The 17,514-nt window shown below is 36.9% G+C and overlaps 1 protein-coding gene across 2 annotated transcripts in view; it reads right to left on the reverse strand.

The window, feature by feature from the left end:
* cap2 (cyclase associated actin cytoskeleton regulatory protein 2) overlaps positions 1–17,514 on the reverse strand; it is a 67,640-nt gene that overhangs the window by 41,007 nt on the left and 9,119 nt on the right. For both annotated transcript variants that reach the window (XM_079829175.1, XM_079829174.1), the window contains exon 2: positions 3,408–3,538. In XM_079829175.1, coding sequence (XP_079685301.1) covers positions 3,408–3,534 — 127 coding nt within the window. In that variant the 5' untranslated portion in view covers positions 3,535–3,538. The remainder of the gene's footprint in view (positions 1–3,407; positions 3,539–17,514) is intronic.

The raw sequence follows: 17,514 nt of genomic DNA on the forward strand, positions 1-17,514 counted from the left end.
GCAACAGAAGAGAGTTTTGTCGGAAAGTTTGAAATAACTTTGACAAGCTAAAAGTTTGAATTTAATTGTTGAAATTGAAGTTTGGGACAGCAGGGGAACACACGTCTAACATGATTAACCACATTGGTAACATTTTTAGTATTAATTAGCATTTTGATAACGTGTTTTATCATGTTACTAGCATGATTTAACAGGATGTTAAAATGTTTTAACAATGTTGTTAGCATGAATTAGCATTTTGCTAACATGTTTTAACATGTGGTTAACATGAATTAACATGATTCTAACATGTTTTAACATGTTGCTAGCCCCTTTTTAACATATTGTTAACATGAATTACTATGTCACTATCATTATTTAGCATTTTGTTAACATGAATTACCATGTTGATAGCATGTTAGCAAGGATTAACATTTGTTAAACATGTTTTAGCATTTTTTAACATGAATTAGCATGTCACTCGCATGATTTAACATGTGTGCTAATGTAACAGAGGCCAGCTACATGTTTGGTAGCATGATTTAACACACTTGTATCATGAATTAACATGTGGCTAGCATGAATTAGTAGTTTGTTAATTGTTAAACATGTTTTAGCATATGTTTAACATGAATTACCATAATGCTAACATGTTTTAACACATTACTAACATTAATTAACATGTTGCTAGCCCCTTTTAGCATATTGTTAACATGAATTAACGTGTCACTATCATTATTTAGCATTTTGTCAACATGAATTAACATGTCACTATCTTTATTTAGCTTTTTGTTAACATTAATTAACATGTTGATAGCATGATTTAACATGTTTGGTAGCATGATTTAACACACTTGTATCATGAATTAGAAGTTTGTTTTAGAATTCTACCATTTTTTAACATTTGGTTAACATGAATTAGCATGTTGCTAACGTATTTTAACACATTGCTAAATAAATTAACATGTTTCTAGCATGTTTTAACATGTTGCTAGCCCATTTTAGCATATTATGAACATTAATTAACATATCACTATCATTATTTAGCATTTTGTTAACATTAATTAACATGTTGATAGCATGTTATCAAGGATTAACATGTTGTTAGCATTGGATTAACATGTTTGGTAGCATAATTTAACATGTTTGGTAGCATGATTTAACACACTTGTATCATTAATTAGCATGTGGATAGCATGAATTAGCCGTTTATTAATTGTTAAACATGCTTTATCATACTAGCATGTTTTATGATGTGGCTAACATGAATCAATGCAACAGAAGAGAGTTTTGTCTGAAAGTTTGAAATAACTTTCACAAGCTAAAAGTTTGTATTGAATTGTTGAAATTGAAGTTTGGGACAGCAGGGGAACACACGTCTAACATGATTAACCACATTGGTAACATTTTTAGCATGATTTAACATTAATTAGCATGTTTGCTAGCATTTTTATCATGTTACTAGCATTATTTAACATGAATTAGCAGGAGGTTACATGCTTTAACAATGTTGTTGTTAGCATGAATTAGCATTTTGCTTACATGTTTTAACATTTGGTTAACATGAATTAGCATTATTTTAACATGTTTTAACACATTGCTAACATGAATTAACATGTTGCTAGCATTATTTAGCATGTTGCTAGCCCATTTTAAGATTTTGTTAACATGAATTAACATGTCACTAGCATGTTAGCATTGATTAACATGTAATGGTAGCATAATTTAACACACTTGTTTCATGAATTAGCATGTTGCTAGCATGAATTAGCAGTTTGATAATAGTTAAACATGTTTTAGCATTTTAACATGTTTTAGCATTTTAACATGGATTACCATTTGTTAAACATGTTTTAGCATGTTTTAACATGAATTAGCATGTCACTAAAATGATTTAACATATGTGCTAATGTAATGGAGGCCAGCTAGTAGTTGTTGTGCGAGTAAACCTCACTCCTCTGATCTCAAGAGACGCTCTAGTGACTGACGCTAGGGGTTGCAGCCTTTAGCCTCCTCGTTAGGAGGGGTTACACTAACATGTTTTATCACTCTGCTAACATGAATTACCATGTTTGCTAACATTAATTAACATGTTGTTAACATGTTTTAGCATTTTTGATAACGTGAATTAACATGTTTAAACATTCTGCTAGCATGAATCAGCATTTTGCTAGCATTATGTAACATGGTGTTAGCATTAATTATCATGCCAAGAACATTATTTATATGTTGTTAACATTAATTAGCATGTTGCTAGCATTTTTAAACATGTTGCTAACATTATTATATTGTTAGCATGATATAGCATGCGTTTCAAGCCAAATTAATGTGTCTTGATCATCAAATCCTCATATTAGAATGATTTGTGAAGGGTCATGTGACACTGAAGACTGGAGTAATGATGATAAATTCAGCTTTGATCACAGAAATAAATTACACTTTACTATACATTCACATAGAAAATGGTTATTTTACATTGTAAAAATATGTAATAATTTTACTATTTTTACTGTATGAAACTTTTGAACGGTAGAGTAGATTTTGGGACTTTCGACAAGGTGACCTCAGCCAATATTCTTCAATAAGACGAGTATATCGTTTTTATGTTTAATGTCCGACATGCAGAACCGATCTTTAGTTGTCCTGTATTATTTATTTGTCCTATTTCTGCTGTTTGACACAAAAAATGACCTTAGTTTAAATTAGTTAACATTAGTTAATGTATTAACTAACATGAACTAACCATGCGCAGTACATTTGTTACTGTATTTGCTCATCTTTGTTAACGTTAGTTAATATAAATACAGCTGCTCATGGTTTGTTCATGTTAGTTCACAGTGCATTAACTAATGTTGACAAGATTTTGATAATGTATTAGTAAATGTTGAAATTAGCATTAACAAAGATACATAAATGCTTTGTAAGTGCAGTTCATTATTAGTTCATGTTAACTAATGTAGTAGTTAACTAATGACCATTATTCTAATCAGGTCTCCAATTGAACATTTTCTAGTGAGCGATCACATCTAAAATTTTCAGTTGGCCAAATTGAATTATTTAATTGAATTAAATTGCATCAATTCACGGAAATTCAATTTGGCCAACTGAAAAATTTAGATGTGATCGCTCACTAGAAAAAGTTCAATTGGAGACCTGATTTTTTTTTTACAGTGTATATAAATAAATAAGTAGCAAAAGCTAATACTGTAACATTATATATTTCAGATTTGCCAAGGCTAATGCCACTGTCCTCCTATGAGAATATTTTTTCCCATGAAGAAAAACCCCTTAAACCCTCTCACAACGATAATCTGCAGAGTTACAGACAATACCCAGAGGACTCACCAAAACAGACCAGACATGCTTCAAACTATTAATAAATTAAACAATTCAGAGCTGCTGTCAACATCTGTGCAAAGCCCTGGTACCTCCGTTGATCATGAGGCTGTGGATGATGTCACCGTTGACCACGCCCCCAGGCCCGTTCTGCAGTTTGACAGCCACTGCCTCCAGTCGAACCACCGCCAGCTCCAGACGCTCGACCAGTGCTTCCATTACCCTGGAGAAACAGAGCAAAACGCTCACTGTGTGTTTGATTTGTTGGGACTCTGTGACCCGAGTACCACTCCGCTCCCTGTAACGCTCAGCAACGTATCCCAGAGAAACATGACAACAATAATAAAACACTTTCTTGGAGGTGATCTTATCAGTCTTATGCAAAAACAAAATGTTGCAAGAATGGGACGGTTGGCAATGTGAATAACATTCCTGTATTACCATGAAATCAAGTATTTATTCTAAATGATTTATGCACATCATTATTTGCCCTATCACACACTCGGCGCAATGTGACGCCAGACACGACACAAATGTGTGTTCTGCTAGTTTCATCCAGACGCAGTTCTCATGTTCACGTCCAGGGGTGGTTGCATGCGATTTCACTTTTTTAACTTTAGTTAGTGTGTAATGTTGCTGCTTGAGCGTAAACAGTATCTGCAAAGTTACAGCGCTGAAAGTTCAATGACAACGGAGATATTGTCTTTTAAATAGTGCTGGGCATCGATTAAAAAAATTAACTAATTAATCGAATTTTTTTCTGTAATTAATCGCGATTAATCGCAAGTTTTTAATATTTTAAGTTTTTAATATTTTGATATTGTAATAATTTCAGTTACTCTCCAAATTAATGTACTGTATAAACAATTTAAAGACAGTATATTTTAAATATGTGTTGTATTGTCATGTTTTTATGAATGAAGGCCAGTATCACTGATGTCTCTATGAAACATTAATGACGTTACATTACAGTATAACTGAAAGCTCCCAATTTCAACATTTATTAGGCTTTAAAAAACAACTTTTAATTTAAGTGAACTTAAAACAATCTTTACATAAACCCAAAATAATAAATGTTATATTTACCCATGGCCTTCCCTGTTATACAGAATGTAATAGTTATCAAACACCTTTCTTAACTGCATGAATAATAAATGAAATATAGATGAATCATCATTAAAGCTACAATTTTCTCTGTTCCCGTTGTTCTTTGATGAACATTAATGACATCATCATCAGTGCTACTGTCACTTTAAGAACAGCCGCGGATCTGACGCGCTGTCCCGCGCATCTCATTTCCTCACAACTCTTTAAGTTCATTTAAGACGTTATTTAACTAATTTAAGAATACTCATTATATACTCCTTCTCATATGACTCCTAATATGAGAATACTCAAAATCCTCTGTGTTATTGTTTGTTCAAGAGCAAAAGAGAACTCGATGTGAGCAGGAAACTGACGCGAGTCTATCTATGCGTCGAGTGTGTGTGTGTAGCTGACATGAGACGCATCCACACAGACAGGACACTGACACACACACACACACATAGGACATTGGCATACAGCGCGTTCTCTTGTGTCGTGATGATCATGTAACGCTAAGCAAAAATGGATATAAAAACGGACGCTGCGTTATTTGCGTTAAATTTAATGCGTTAAGCTGAAAAAATTAATCGCCCGCGTTAACGCGTTAATTTGCCCAGCCCTACTTTTAAAGTTATGGCAGTTTATTGCCTACAAAAACGGCCGGTTTGGACTACTACAAGCTTCTTCCTGCGTTGGTGACATCATAAACACCTGCTATTAACATAAACACTGCCCCCGCAAACACGCAACAAAGTGGGCGAGGCCACGTCGCCGTCATTACGAAAGAGAGAGAGCTGTTGCAGAAGTCGTTCAAAGGACAGTGGAGACAGCGTGTGGAATAAAGGTAAAATATAAGAAAAATACGGCATTTAAAAAAAAAAAGAAGTATTAAAGAGCACCTATCATGGAATTTTGAAATGTACCTTTCATGTAGTGTGTAACATAGATCTAAGTGAACAAAAACATCCTGCAAAGTTTGTATGACATTTGTATGACAAATATGACAGTGCACCGTATATATAGTTATTTTCTTTCAAAAGTAAGAGTCGACTCGGAGTCATTTTTAAGAATCGTTAGAAGACCGAAGCTTTTTCTCTGACTAGATGATGTCAACTTGTCAAGTTATTTGAATACGATACGCCCACTTATTGCGCTCCAAGACGCCAGTGAAAACTAGAAAACATCATGGCGACGAGACGCCAGTGAAAACTAGAAAACATCATGGCGACGAGACGCCAGTGAAAACTAGAAAACATCATGGCGACGAGACGCCAGTGAAAACTAGAAAACATCATGGCGACGAGACGCTGTGTTCTGAAGTGCCACTCAAAAGCAAACTTCTTTCATCTGCCCAAGGATGAGCATTTGAAGACTAAGTGGCTTGAAGACAAACCATACATCGTCGCGATTGTGTGTTTATTAGTCTTCAAATGTCTCTATTTGCATGTTTCGCGATCTCAGGAAGCTTTTATTATAGACTTCTATTATGGCACATGGTATCTTCTTCGTCTGTCTGTACATGGACTACATGTGCACAGAGCGCCCTCCGGCTGCCAGTATGAATTGAAAACAACACATAAGAGACTCAATCGCTCATGATTAGGCTATAACTGCGCATTTTGAGTAAGTATTGAATAAAAAATACTCCTCTGTTTAGAAATTTGACACAGACATATGAGAATCTATCAATATGTCTCCTCATCTGCACACTTTTGAACTAAAAGCCCTGAGGGATGTTGATTTGTCGCGAGTCTTCATGAGGAGAATAGAGAAGTTTTTTTATGAATGAGATCAGCTGAGGCTCATATTACAATCAAACAGTACCGACGCAGTTTTCATATTCATAACTCCTGACACATATTAACAAATTACTGTCACTATAAGACTTTGATGGGCGTTCCGTTTCCGAAAATATCTGCACAGACTATACCAATCACAACTGACTGGGTCATCGGAGCAATCACCGCAGAATAGCGTCACGTAAAGGCGGGGTTTGAAAAGTGAATCACTAAAGGAATCATTTGAGAATCGCTGAAAAAACAGGTAAAAATGAATGCATATTATAAGAAAACTAAAGTCTTTTTTGTCATTGCATGCATGCAAAACTGTTGTTGGGGACTTCTAAAACAATATTTGGAACATTTTAAATGCCATAATAGGTGCTCTTTAAGACATGTTATACTGCGCCCCATAAACACAACCAAGCCTAGAAAAAAACCACGGAACCACCCCTTTAAATATCAAATGCACTGGTGCATCTGTTCACCCATGGGCATCTGGTCTGAACACCAGGTGTGATCAGGAGCATTGCTGGAGCGTTGCTATTGTGAGGAACTGAAAACCACTGACCATTGACCAACACACACCTGCTCTAAAGTCAATAGTACAGTATTTTTTGGGTTATTTAAAGAAAGACGGCAACTTTTTGGGACTTTAGCTTATTCACCGTATCCCCCAGAGTTAGATAAGTTCTCATCTCCGTGCGTGCCATAACTCTGTCTGACACACCCAACGCTAGCCTAGCTTAGCACAAAGACTGGAGGTAAATGGCTCCAGCTAGCCTAGCTTAGCACAAAGACTGGAGGTAAATGGCTCCAGCTAGCCTAGCTTAGCAGAAAGACTGGAGGTAAATGGCTCCAGCTAGCCTAGCTTAGCACAAAGACTGGAGGTAAATGGCTCCAGCTAGCCGATTGCTCAATAAGTGACAAAATAATGCCAACATTTTCCTATTTACATGTTGTGATGTGTATTACATCGTTTACTAAGACCGACGGAAAATGAGAAGTAGTGATTTTCTAGACTGATATGGCTAGGAACTATACTCTCATTCCTGCGTAATGATCATGAGCTTTGAGCCGCCCCATGAGTGCAACGGCGCAATGATATTATGCAGCACCTGAAAATAGTCCCAGCGCTCTCTGTGCAAGCAGGTTGTCACGTTGTGTAGCGGACCCTGTCCGAATGATGGTCAGACTTTATTGAGTTTATTGAAACAGTTTGATCTCCAAAAAATCACTGTAAGAGCTGAACAAATGAAGCAAAGAAGTGCGCATTAACACCTCGTACACAAACTCTCGCTCTTCATAGCATTATCATTAACATACAGCGAAATGCACAAAAATGCTCATTACAGATGACAGTAAACAAGCACATACACACCTTATGCCTTTTCGGGGGGTGCTTAACAAACTGCAAACTTTAAATCTGCCTAACCACTCCGATGAACCGCAAGGTCTCACTAACGCGCCGTAGACTACAACATCCTTCAAAATAAAAGTCCCTACTTATTAAGACAGATAATGCAGACCTTAAACCTATTTAAACACACAGAAATGTCAAAAATGTACACAAAAAACTAATTATAAGATAAATCACAATGAAGTCTGTTACACGTTGGTTATGTTGATGGAAGTTAGCCTATTTTCAGGTGCTGCGTAATATCATTGCGGCGCTGCACTCATGGGGCGGCTCAAAGTTCCTTGATCATTACGCAGGAATGAGAGTATAGTTCCTCGCCATATCAGTCATGAAAATCACAACTTCTCATTTTCCGTCGGCCTTAGTACACGATGTAACTATACACATCACAACATGTAAATAGGAAAATGTTGGCGTTATTTTGTCACTTATTGAGCAGTCGGCTAGCTGGAGCCATTTACCTCCAGTCTTTGTGCTAAGCTAAGCTAGCGGTGGGTGTGTCAGACAGAGTTATGGCACGCACAGAGATGAGAATGGTATGTATGGACTTGGTATGTATAATCTAACTCTGGGGGATACGGTGAATAAGCTAAAGTCCCAAAAAGTCGGCGTGTTCCTTTAAAGGGTGTGTTAGTAATATGAGCCTATAGGTGGTGCACAACACACACTCTCTGATTATTACACACACAGGGATGCGCAGCAGCACACACCCATTTTTAAATATCAAAAATAAAATGATTCCTCTCTGAAGAAGCGTTCAGTCTTTCCGCTCACATGTAAATAGCGAATCCGTTATGGTGCGAGCGCAACTGGCTTTTAAACGATTAGTTCAACTCAAAATGAAAATTTCCTGATAATTAACTCACCCCAATGCCATCCAAGATGTTCAAGTTTTTTGAGGAATTCCAGGATTTTACACATCAATGCAGTTTCAAAGGGCTTTGAAGTGCTTCAATCCTCTTTGAATGCAATTGAATGCTCAATGTTTCGATCCCAGCTGAGGAATAGGGTCTTAACTATGTGGCGAGGTTGGCGAGCGAGAGACGTGGGAAGAGCGAGCGAGACCGGTGTGTGATTGGGAATGAGCGAGTCCTCGAGTCCTCTCATGAAGGAGCACAGAGGCATATAAGGACGAACAACATCAGTGAAGGACGAGAGAGGACCAGGCCTGTGTTTTATGCTGTGTTTTGTCATGGGCGTCACTAGGCCTTTTTTAGGGCGGCCTCAGCCCAAACAAATCTGTGATTAACCTTTCAAACATATGAAACTGAGGCTTCGGCTTCGGCCCGTCTTTTAATCAGCGTGTTCTTCAATCAGCTGTGGCGGCGAATAGAGCGCACGTCAGAAGCAGAGGTGTGTGTGTGTGTTGATCTGAGCCTCATTGGTATGTCACCGCTCGTCAATGTCAAAATATTTGAGAAAACCAATCAAATCAGAGTAGGCGGGCTTTATGTTCACAGAAGCTGCTGAGTGTGAATTTTAGCAGCGCGACTCGACGTCAAGTGAGAGATATGAAGCTAAAATAAACGTTTGATATTTGACAGCTGCTTCTTTAAGTCAGTAATGTTAAACAAATGACAAAAACATTCAGGCAAATTAATACACTTTTGTCTAATTTTGCCATTTTGATTTGAAATAGACCTATGTAATGTAATTTATAATATAATTAACAAACAAGAAAAATTAACAAAATAATATTAGTAATAAATGTGTGCATATTGTAAATTTAATAATGTAGCTCTCAGTAAATAAAAAAGCTCATCTTTTTTCAGCTTGTATTGGGCATTAGATTAGTAATGAATGTGTGCATATTGTGAATTAATGTAATAAATTTAGCTTTCCTGTTAGCCTTCAGTAAATGAACATGTCTACAAGAATGATTCATAAAACATATAAATATCAGTTAAACATATGCTTACTTTCTTCACTGACAAAAATGGAAAAACTTTATCAGTCATATCTGCCCACTGACATGGTTTTCAAGCTGTTGTTATCTCATTTTTTGGCGTTCAGAACATTTTAAAATGCACATATGTAGATCATAGACAACATTTTCTCAGAGGGACATGCCCCCCAAACCCCCCTAACCTCACATTTGGGATCTCAGTGATTATAAACCTGCCTACATTGTATGATTAAGGGATGTACAATATGGTCATGCAGAATAAGGCATTAATATTTGCTTTATAGGTATAAGTTATAATAAACAGCCAATATCCTAATATGCATACCAATAAGCTACTAGTTAATAGTGAGAATTGGACTCTAAACTAAAGTCTTACCATTTTTTTTTTTTTTCATATCCTCTAAAATTAAGATCCTAGAAACGCCCTTTGCCGCTTTTACTTTCATTTTGGTGTTCATTTATTTTGATTAAAGTTGTTAAATGTTCGCCGGTTCTCACCTCCTTCTTCCCACACAAACAAACTTTACTACAGTATATGCTTTTTAACCACAAAATATCGTCTTGTGCTGGTCTGGAACGAGCCAGGCATTGCGTAACTTACATCAAAAAGGTCACCGCCCCATTGTTTACGAAGCGAAAGTTCAAAGACTAATACAAACATTTTTTTAACAAAACAGGTAAAATAATGATAAATTAAATAATAAATATGTCATTCAACATACAATAAAATTTTAACGATCCTCCTTCTCTACACTTTTAAACAATGGGGCGGTACTTCTGCCCACATTCGGCGTGACCTTTTCAACATACGTTACGTAATGCCTGGCTCGTTGCAGACCAGCACAAGATGATCAATTGTGGTTCAAATTTAATTCATTTGAATTTTTTTTTTTAGAAAATGAGCGATCGTTTCGCTAGATAAGACCCTATTCCTCAGCTGGGATAGCGCAGTACCATTTGAAGCACTTCAAAGCCCTTTCAAACTGCATTGATGTGGACGTTCAACATTTTGGTTGCCATTGAAGTCCATTATGTGGAGTAAAATCCTGGAATGTTTTCCTCAAAAAACTTCATTTCTTTTCCACTGAAGAAAGAAAGACATCGACATCTTGGATGGCATTGGGGTGAGTAAACTATCAGGACATTTTCATTTTGAGGTTAACTAATCCTTTAAAGGGAAAGGGAGATGAGACTGTGTTCATTGCACGATACTCCCAAAACACACCCATGAGTCATTAAGAGACGAGGGACAACCCTTTTAGATCAAGCGCGAGGCACGCCAACAATTTTTTCCGTTGTTAAACTAGCAAAAGTGGATTCGGACATGCCCTGAGTGCACCTGAGCTGTGCACTTTAGACCATGAGCTCAGATCAGTAAAATAGGGCCCAAAATCATGAATCAGAATAACTTCTCCTGCCTCTTGCATCATCATCTGCTCTCTGATGATGAGGGCGGGGCAACCTGTCACTCACATGAGATCCACCAATAGCAAACCACAACCAAAATATCAATTCCCCACGGACAAAATCAAGCCCCGCCCTACATTTGTTCTTGTTTGAGAAGCATTTCACTCGATATACGGCACAAAGATGAGCGTGACTTCCATTTCATGCTGACTTTTTTTTGAGGATCCGTGCATTCAGTCTTAAAGTGACAGCAGCCTAATAAACCTGCTGCTGTCTGTGTCATTAATGTTAATCAAAGAACGAAATACAATGAGAAAATCACTTTTGCAGCTTTAACACAGATTAATTATATTTAATGTATTTAGTGAAGACTTTGCAGGTGTTATTTAACATTTCATTATTCAATTCCAGTACCTTAATACATAAATCACTGTTTATTTCATTTGTATCTTTGCTCTGTTGTATTTATCTATGCTTGTAATCATTTTTATGCAGATACAAAATCACCCCAATTATTCGAGAATGATCAATTCTTACCAAATAGAGTCATCTGGAGAACTTGTTTTCATATCGCAATATATAATCGCAGGAAAATGTAATATTGAAAAGTCAGTTTATTCAATTTCGTGCAGCCCGTTTACGCGGCTTTTTCAAAAGGCAGCGGCTATTTATAAGTGAAAATAACATTTTCTTAGCGAGAGATGATATTTACACTAAGTGCAAAAGCTGTAGATGCTATTTACTAAGAGAAAATAGTGATACATTCTATTTACACCATGTAAAAGTAGTCAGTAATAGTAATAAGATGCAATTTATACTTTATTTTGACAGATATACTCTATTTGCATCTCAGTATTGTTGTACATTAACAGGGTGCAATAATAAGAGAGTGAAAATTATTATATTTATTAAAATTATTAAATGAATGCTGCCTTAATGGGACAATAAAAGCCCTCCCTACACCGATCGAAAACAAGCCATTAGAATGAACACGTGTAGACCTTGTTAGACGCTTTATTTTTACTCTTTGTTATGATTACGATTTATTTTTGCTTGGTGCAGTCCCGAAAAGTTGCCATGTTGCGTTCTGCACCTCTAGTAAGTCAAAAAAACCTGATCTGAAGTTTTATACAGCTAAATAAACAGACATAGCCGTTTGTCAATTCCGAAAACCTGTGCCATTACAATGAAACATTTGCACTACATGATGCTGGTATTATTGTAACAATTAAAAAAAAGAGATTTCATTCATTGCAATGGCAAACGTTTGTTGAACAAAACGCCAATAAAGTCATACTTGTCACAGGACTCAATTTATCGTTAAATTGAAGCAGTTTCACATACCCACATAATGCGTGAGGTTATTATTGTACAAAACATTCAAAAGTCTTCTTTATTTAATGATGGGAAGGGCTGGGCTCAAGCTGATAGTCACATTATATGTACGACACTTGTACATTTTCTCGTCAAAATGCTGCTCACACAAATATTACACAACATAATAGTGGCTACTTCATAAATCACCCGGTCTTTTAATGAAGATGGTTGCTATAAAAAAGTAAATAAAAAAACATTGCTACTGTCAGTAATTCGAATAATATTGTAACACTGACAACATATTGTCAACTCCAAATATCAATTTCATAGCACATGTTTTATGATCATTTTAAAACGTTAAAATGTATGTGATACATACTTTTAATCCATTAAATTGAGGAAGACTGAATTAAGGTCTTCATGGAAAGACGATTTATGAAGTAGGCATGTCAAACCTATGGGGGTCGGCGGAGCTACATTTATTTTGATGAGAAAATGACACCTTGATTCCGTCCATTGATTCCGTTGGGTCGTTTATCAGTCACAGATACTGTACGGACAATCTGACCCAATAGGACTCAGTTTTTCTATAGATCTTGCTCTGTCGAGCGGCAAAAGTGATTCTACACAGGCTAAACTGGGTTAACCCCATGCATTTACATTGTGGGGGAATGGACGTCGACTCCGCCCCCACGCTGACTCCGCCCCCAGCTATGACAAGTAGCGACCAAGTCTATAAATGCTTTCATTGTTATTAAACATTTCGTTAGGCACTTTATTTCCCCTTTTAGAACATTTTATTGAAAGTAAATGCCTTTCCGATATGTGATCGGAAAATGGAGAAGAGCGAGCTCCGCAAAAGGCGGATTCGAACCCGGGTCAATCGCGTCAAAACCAAGATCCTTGAGCCTTACGCTCTACTGACTACACCACTGAAGACGTTGAAATACAAATGTCTTTTTTTAATCTTGTTTGGCCCAACCAGGCATTGTTAGGCGGAGCTAATGCAAATAGCCTTTTAGGTAGGCCGTGTGCCGGTGTTTCACATGTGTTCAGCCAATCAGAGTACACTTACATCACTGGTAGCTCCTGTTGTGCTGGGTTAGACCCGACTCTAATGCATCAGCTAATTTAGTTCCTCCAAATGGCATTCCTATTACTAAAATCATTGCTAGTTCCTGTGATACGAACACACCAAAAACCGGGTACTTCCGCCAATAGTTGTGTTCTTTCAGTGCGAAAGCCCTTAAAGGGTTAGTTCACCCAAAAATGAAAATTCTGTCATTAATTACTCACCCTCATGTCGTTGGACACCCGTAAGTCCTCCGTTCAAATTCGGAACACAAATGAAGATATTTTAGTGTAAATCTGATGCTGAGAAAGGCTTCAGATAGGCCTCCATTGGCATTCAGTACATTGACACTTCCAAGATCCATGAAATGCACTTAAAATGTCGTTACAAAGTCTATCTCACCACAGTGGCTCTACAATAATCTTACAATGCGACGACAATAGTTTTTGTGCGCAAAAAAAAATCTAAATAACACCTTTATCCAACTTGTTCTCGACTTCCGTGTGTGTCTCCACGACGCATGCGCGAGAATATGACGCAGATCCGGCGTTCGGACATATAACCCAGAAGCGATTTGTTTACGAGCAGAGGAAGACGCGCGTGTCTCAGCTGTTGGATTCTACATTGATCTGCTTTAGGTCTCGGCGTAGTGCTCAAAATGGGGCTAAAGTGTGTATTTCATGGATTCCCGAACGCCGGATCTGCGTCATATTCTCGCGCATGCGTCGTGGAGGCACACACGGAAGTCGAGAACAATTTGGAAAAAGGTGTTATTTTGATTTTTTTTTGCGCACAAAAACTATTGTCGTCGCATTGTAAGATTATTGTAGAGTCACTGTGGTGAGAGACTTTGTAACGACGTTTTAAGTGCCTTTTATGGGTCTTGTGAGTGTAAATGTACTGAATGCCAATGGAGGCCTATCTGAAGCCTTTCTCAGCATCAGCTTTACACTAAAATATCTTCATTTGTGTTCCGAATATGAACGGAGGTCTGACGGGTGTCCAACGACATGAGGGTGAGTAATTAATGACAGAATTTTCAATTTTGGGTGAACTAACCCTTTAATAACTTCCATTATGCATCAATACAAAATAAATAAATCATTAGTATTAATATTAAACGATAGTTTTAGATACTATTTCAGGAAATCTAGCACACACACACACACACCGAGTGTGAGTATATGAAGGCGTGGCGGATTCTCTGGCAGCGCTCCACATGACCACACCTCAATACTCATCTGCTGTCAGACACATAACAGTGGATTCAGTGACCACAGCGTCAAGAGCAAGCCACAATGAGCAGTTCCCCAAACTATTTCATTACATAACATCACCATCATACCAACACCCTTAACACAGAACTCAGAATACAGTGGAACACAGGAAATATTGCTGATATCTTGACATGTTTGAATAAACGCCCTCATCTGAGCAGCTGATTAGCAAATACTGACTCGTTTTGTCTTTGAAATGTTTTAGTCAGACATTCTGGAACATGCTGTTTTGTTTCTTTTAAAAAAATACATCAAATAAAAGTTCATTTTAATTTCTGATCTTTAAAGTCTAGCATATATATATATATTAATACATATATGAATTATATATTATTTTAATATATAATTATTAATGATATACAAATTATATATATAAGTATATGTGTACAGAATTTAACACTTTTAAGGACTTTAAAAGATCAGAAATTAATAAATTTTAAATAATTAATCAATTTTAATTTTAAATAATACATTTTAAATTCTAATATTAGAGCTGTCAAATCGATTATTCATGATTCATTGCATCCAAAATAAAAGTTTGTGTTTACATAATATGTGTACTGTATATAATTTTACATACTGTATATAATTTTATATACATAATATTTTTTTCACACACTCTCACACACTCTCACACACTCTCACACGCACACACACGCACACACACACACACACACACACACACACACACACACACACACACACACACACACACACACACACACACACACACACACACACACACACACACACTCACACTCACACTCTCTCACACTCTCTCACACTCTCTCACACTCACACTCACACTCTCTCACACTCACACTCTCTCACACTCACACTCTCTCACACACACTCACACTCACACTCTCTCACACTCACACTCACACTCTCTCACACTCACACTCTCTCACACTCACACTCTCTCACACACACTCACACTCTCTCACACTCTCTCACACTCTCTCACACACACACACACACACACACACACACACACACTCTCTCACACTCTCTCACACTCTCTCACACTCTCTCACACTCTCTCACACTCTCTCACACTCACATTCGCTCACACTCACATTCTCTCACACTCACATTCTCTCACACTCACACTCTCTCACACTCACACTCACACACAAACACGCACACAAACACGCACACACACACACACACACACACACACACACTCTCACTCACACACTAGTGTCCAAAAGTGACATCCAGAGGGAATATTTGTTGTTAATGAACCTACAAATTTGGTTAAACCATCACAATATGAGGAAATGATTTCATATTTTTAAAATATGAGGGGAAGAAGAAAACACTAAAGCTGGTTAAAATAATTATTTGCCACAATTTGTTTTGCATTATCACAAATAAAACAAATCGACTAGAAAAAAAGAAAAAAAAAAGTGTATCTCACAATTCTGACTTTTTTTTTCTAGAATTGTGACTTAATGTGACTTTAAAAAAAAGCCAGTACTGCTAATTCTATTACTATACTACAATGCCCAATACTACTCGTTCTGCTTTATTAAAGAATGCATTTTAAAAGAGCGAATGAGAATCTATGACTCTGTGAAATATGCAAATATTGGAACAGTAATTCAGATTCAGAAGAGAAACTACATCTGTTAGGAAAAACAGTGAAAGACTGATATAATGTAAATCACACACAAATGATCACAGTCATACAGCAGCACTGAAGATCCAACAGCGGATTCATTCACTGCACATTACAGCAACAAAAGAGCCGTATCTGTGCATTTCACACGGAGCTGCTAGAAGAGCAAGTCTCTCTCTGACACGCGTCAGCAGTAATTAATAGTGACCCGTGTGGAAATGCTCACGTCATCTTGTTATCTCTCTAGAGAATTCTCTAGGCCCTGCCAAATGCCTGACCTGGGCCTCAGTTGGGCTTTCAGAGAGGAGGAATAAGAGCTTGTGATGAGACACACCGCATCAAACCTCCAGCTGAAGCACAGATGAGCTAAAGATGAGCCAATCCTGGCCTTTCTACAGGGAAACCTGGCAGCTGTGGTTGCCAGAATCATTCTTTAAAAGTACAGTAATACAAACCTGCCATTTTAAACCGGTAAATCCAGCAGCCCTTTCCTGCTGAACAAGCAAGGCCACGCCACTACTACAATCAGTTTTGTACTTTTAACATACACATGACACTAAAACAATGCAATAAACATTCATTTAACAACATCAGATGTAACATAAAACCCTAATGTATGTAATTAATGACAAGAAACATACAAAAAGTGCTGTCCAGAGGGGATATTTGCTTTTAATGACTCTATAAGTTTGATTAAACCATAAAATATTTCATTTTAAATATTAACATTAATTCCTTAAACCGGAAAATATTTTATATTTTTTAATATGAGGGAAGAACGAAACACTAAACTTAGTTAATTCAATTGAAATAAGGCAAAATACAGCTAGGTTTTATTTTACTACGCAAATAAATAATGCATAGAAAAACAAAAAGCTCACGGTTATTAATATTTCGCTGATCTCTCTTGTTTTTGCATGTGTTCATTTCTTTGTATGACTGGTCAGAAATGATGTCGCACAATTTGGTTTCACTGCGTTATCATCACAAATAAAACACGCACAATTACGCAATACGCTCACAAAATCTTTGAATAATATTTGAAAAAAGGGTGATGTCATCAATTCTCTACTAATCTGAATTACCATCAAATGTCACACAGGGAATTCTGGGAATGCCAGTTTACGGCTTTTCACAGTAAATAATAAGATGAATTGTTCCTTTTTTACCTAAAAAGGTTATATTACTGTAAGATTACACAAAATGCAAGGTTATATCTATTACAGTCTCTGTGCCCTTTCATACACCCGGCAAAATGTAACGCCAGGCGCAACGCAAAAGTGTTCTGCTAGTTTCAGTCTGATGCAGTTAT

This window comes from Gobio gobio (genome assembly GCF_949357685.1).
Source record: "Gobio gobio genome assembly, chromosome: 11".
In the NCBI taxonomy this organism is placed as follows: domain Eukaryota; kingdom Metazoa; phylum Chordata; class Actinopteri; order Cypriniformes; family Gobionidae; genus Gobio; species Gobio gobio.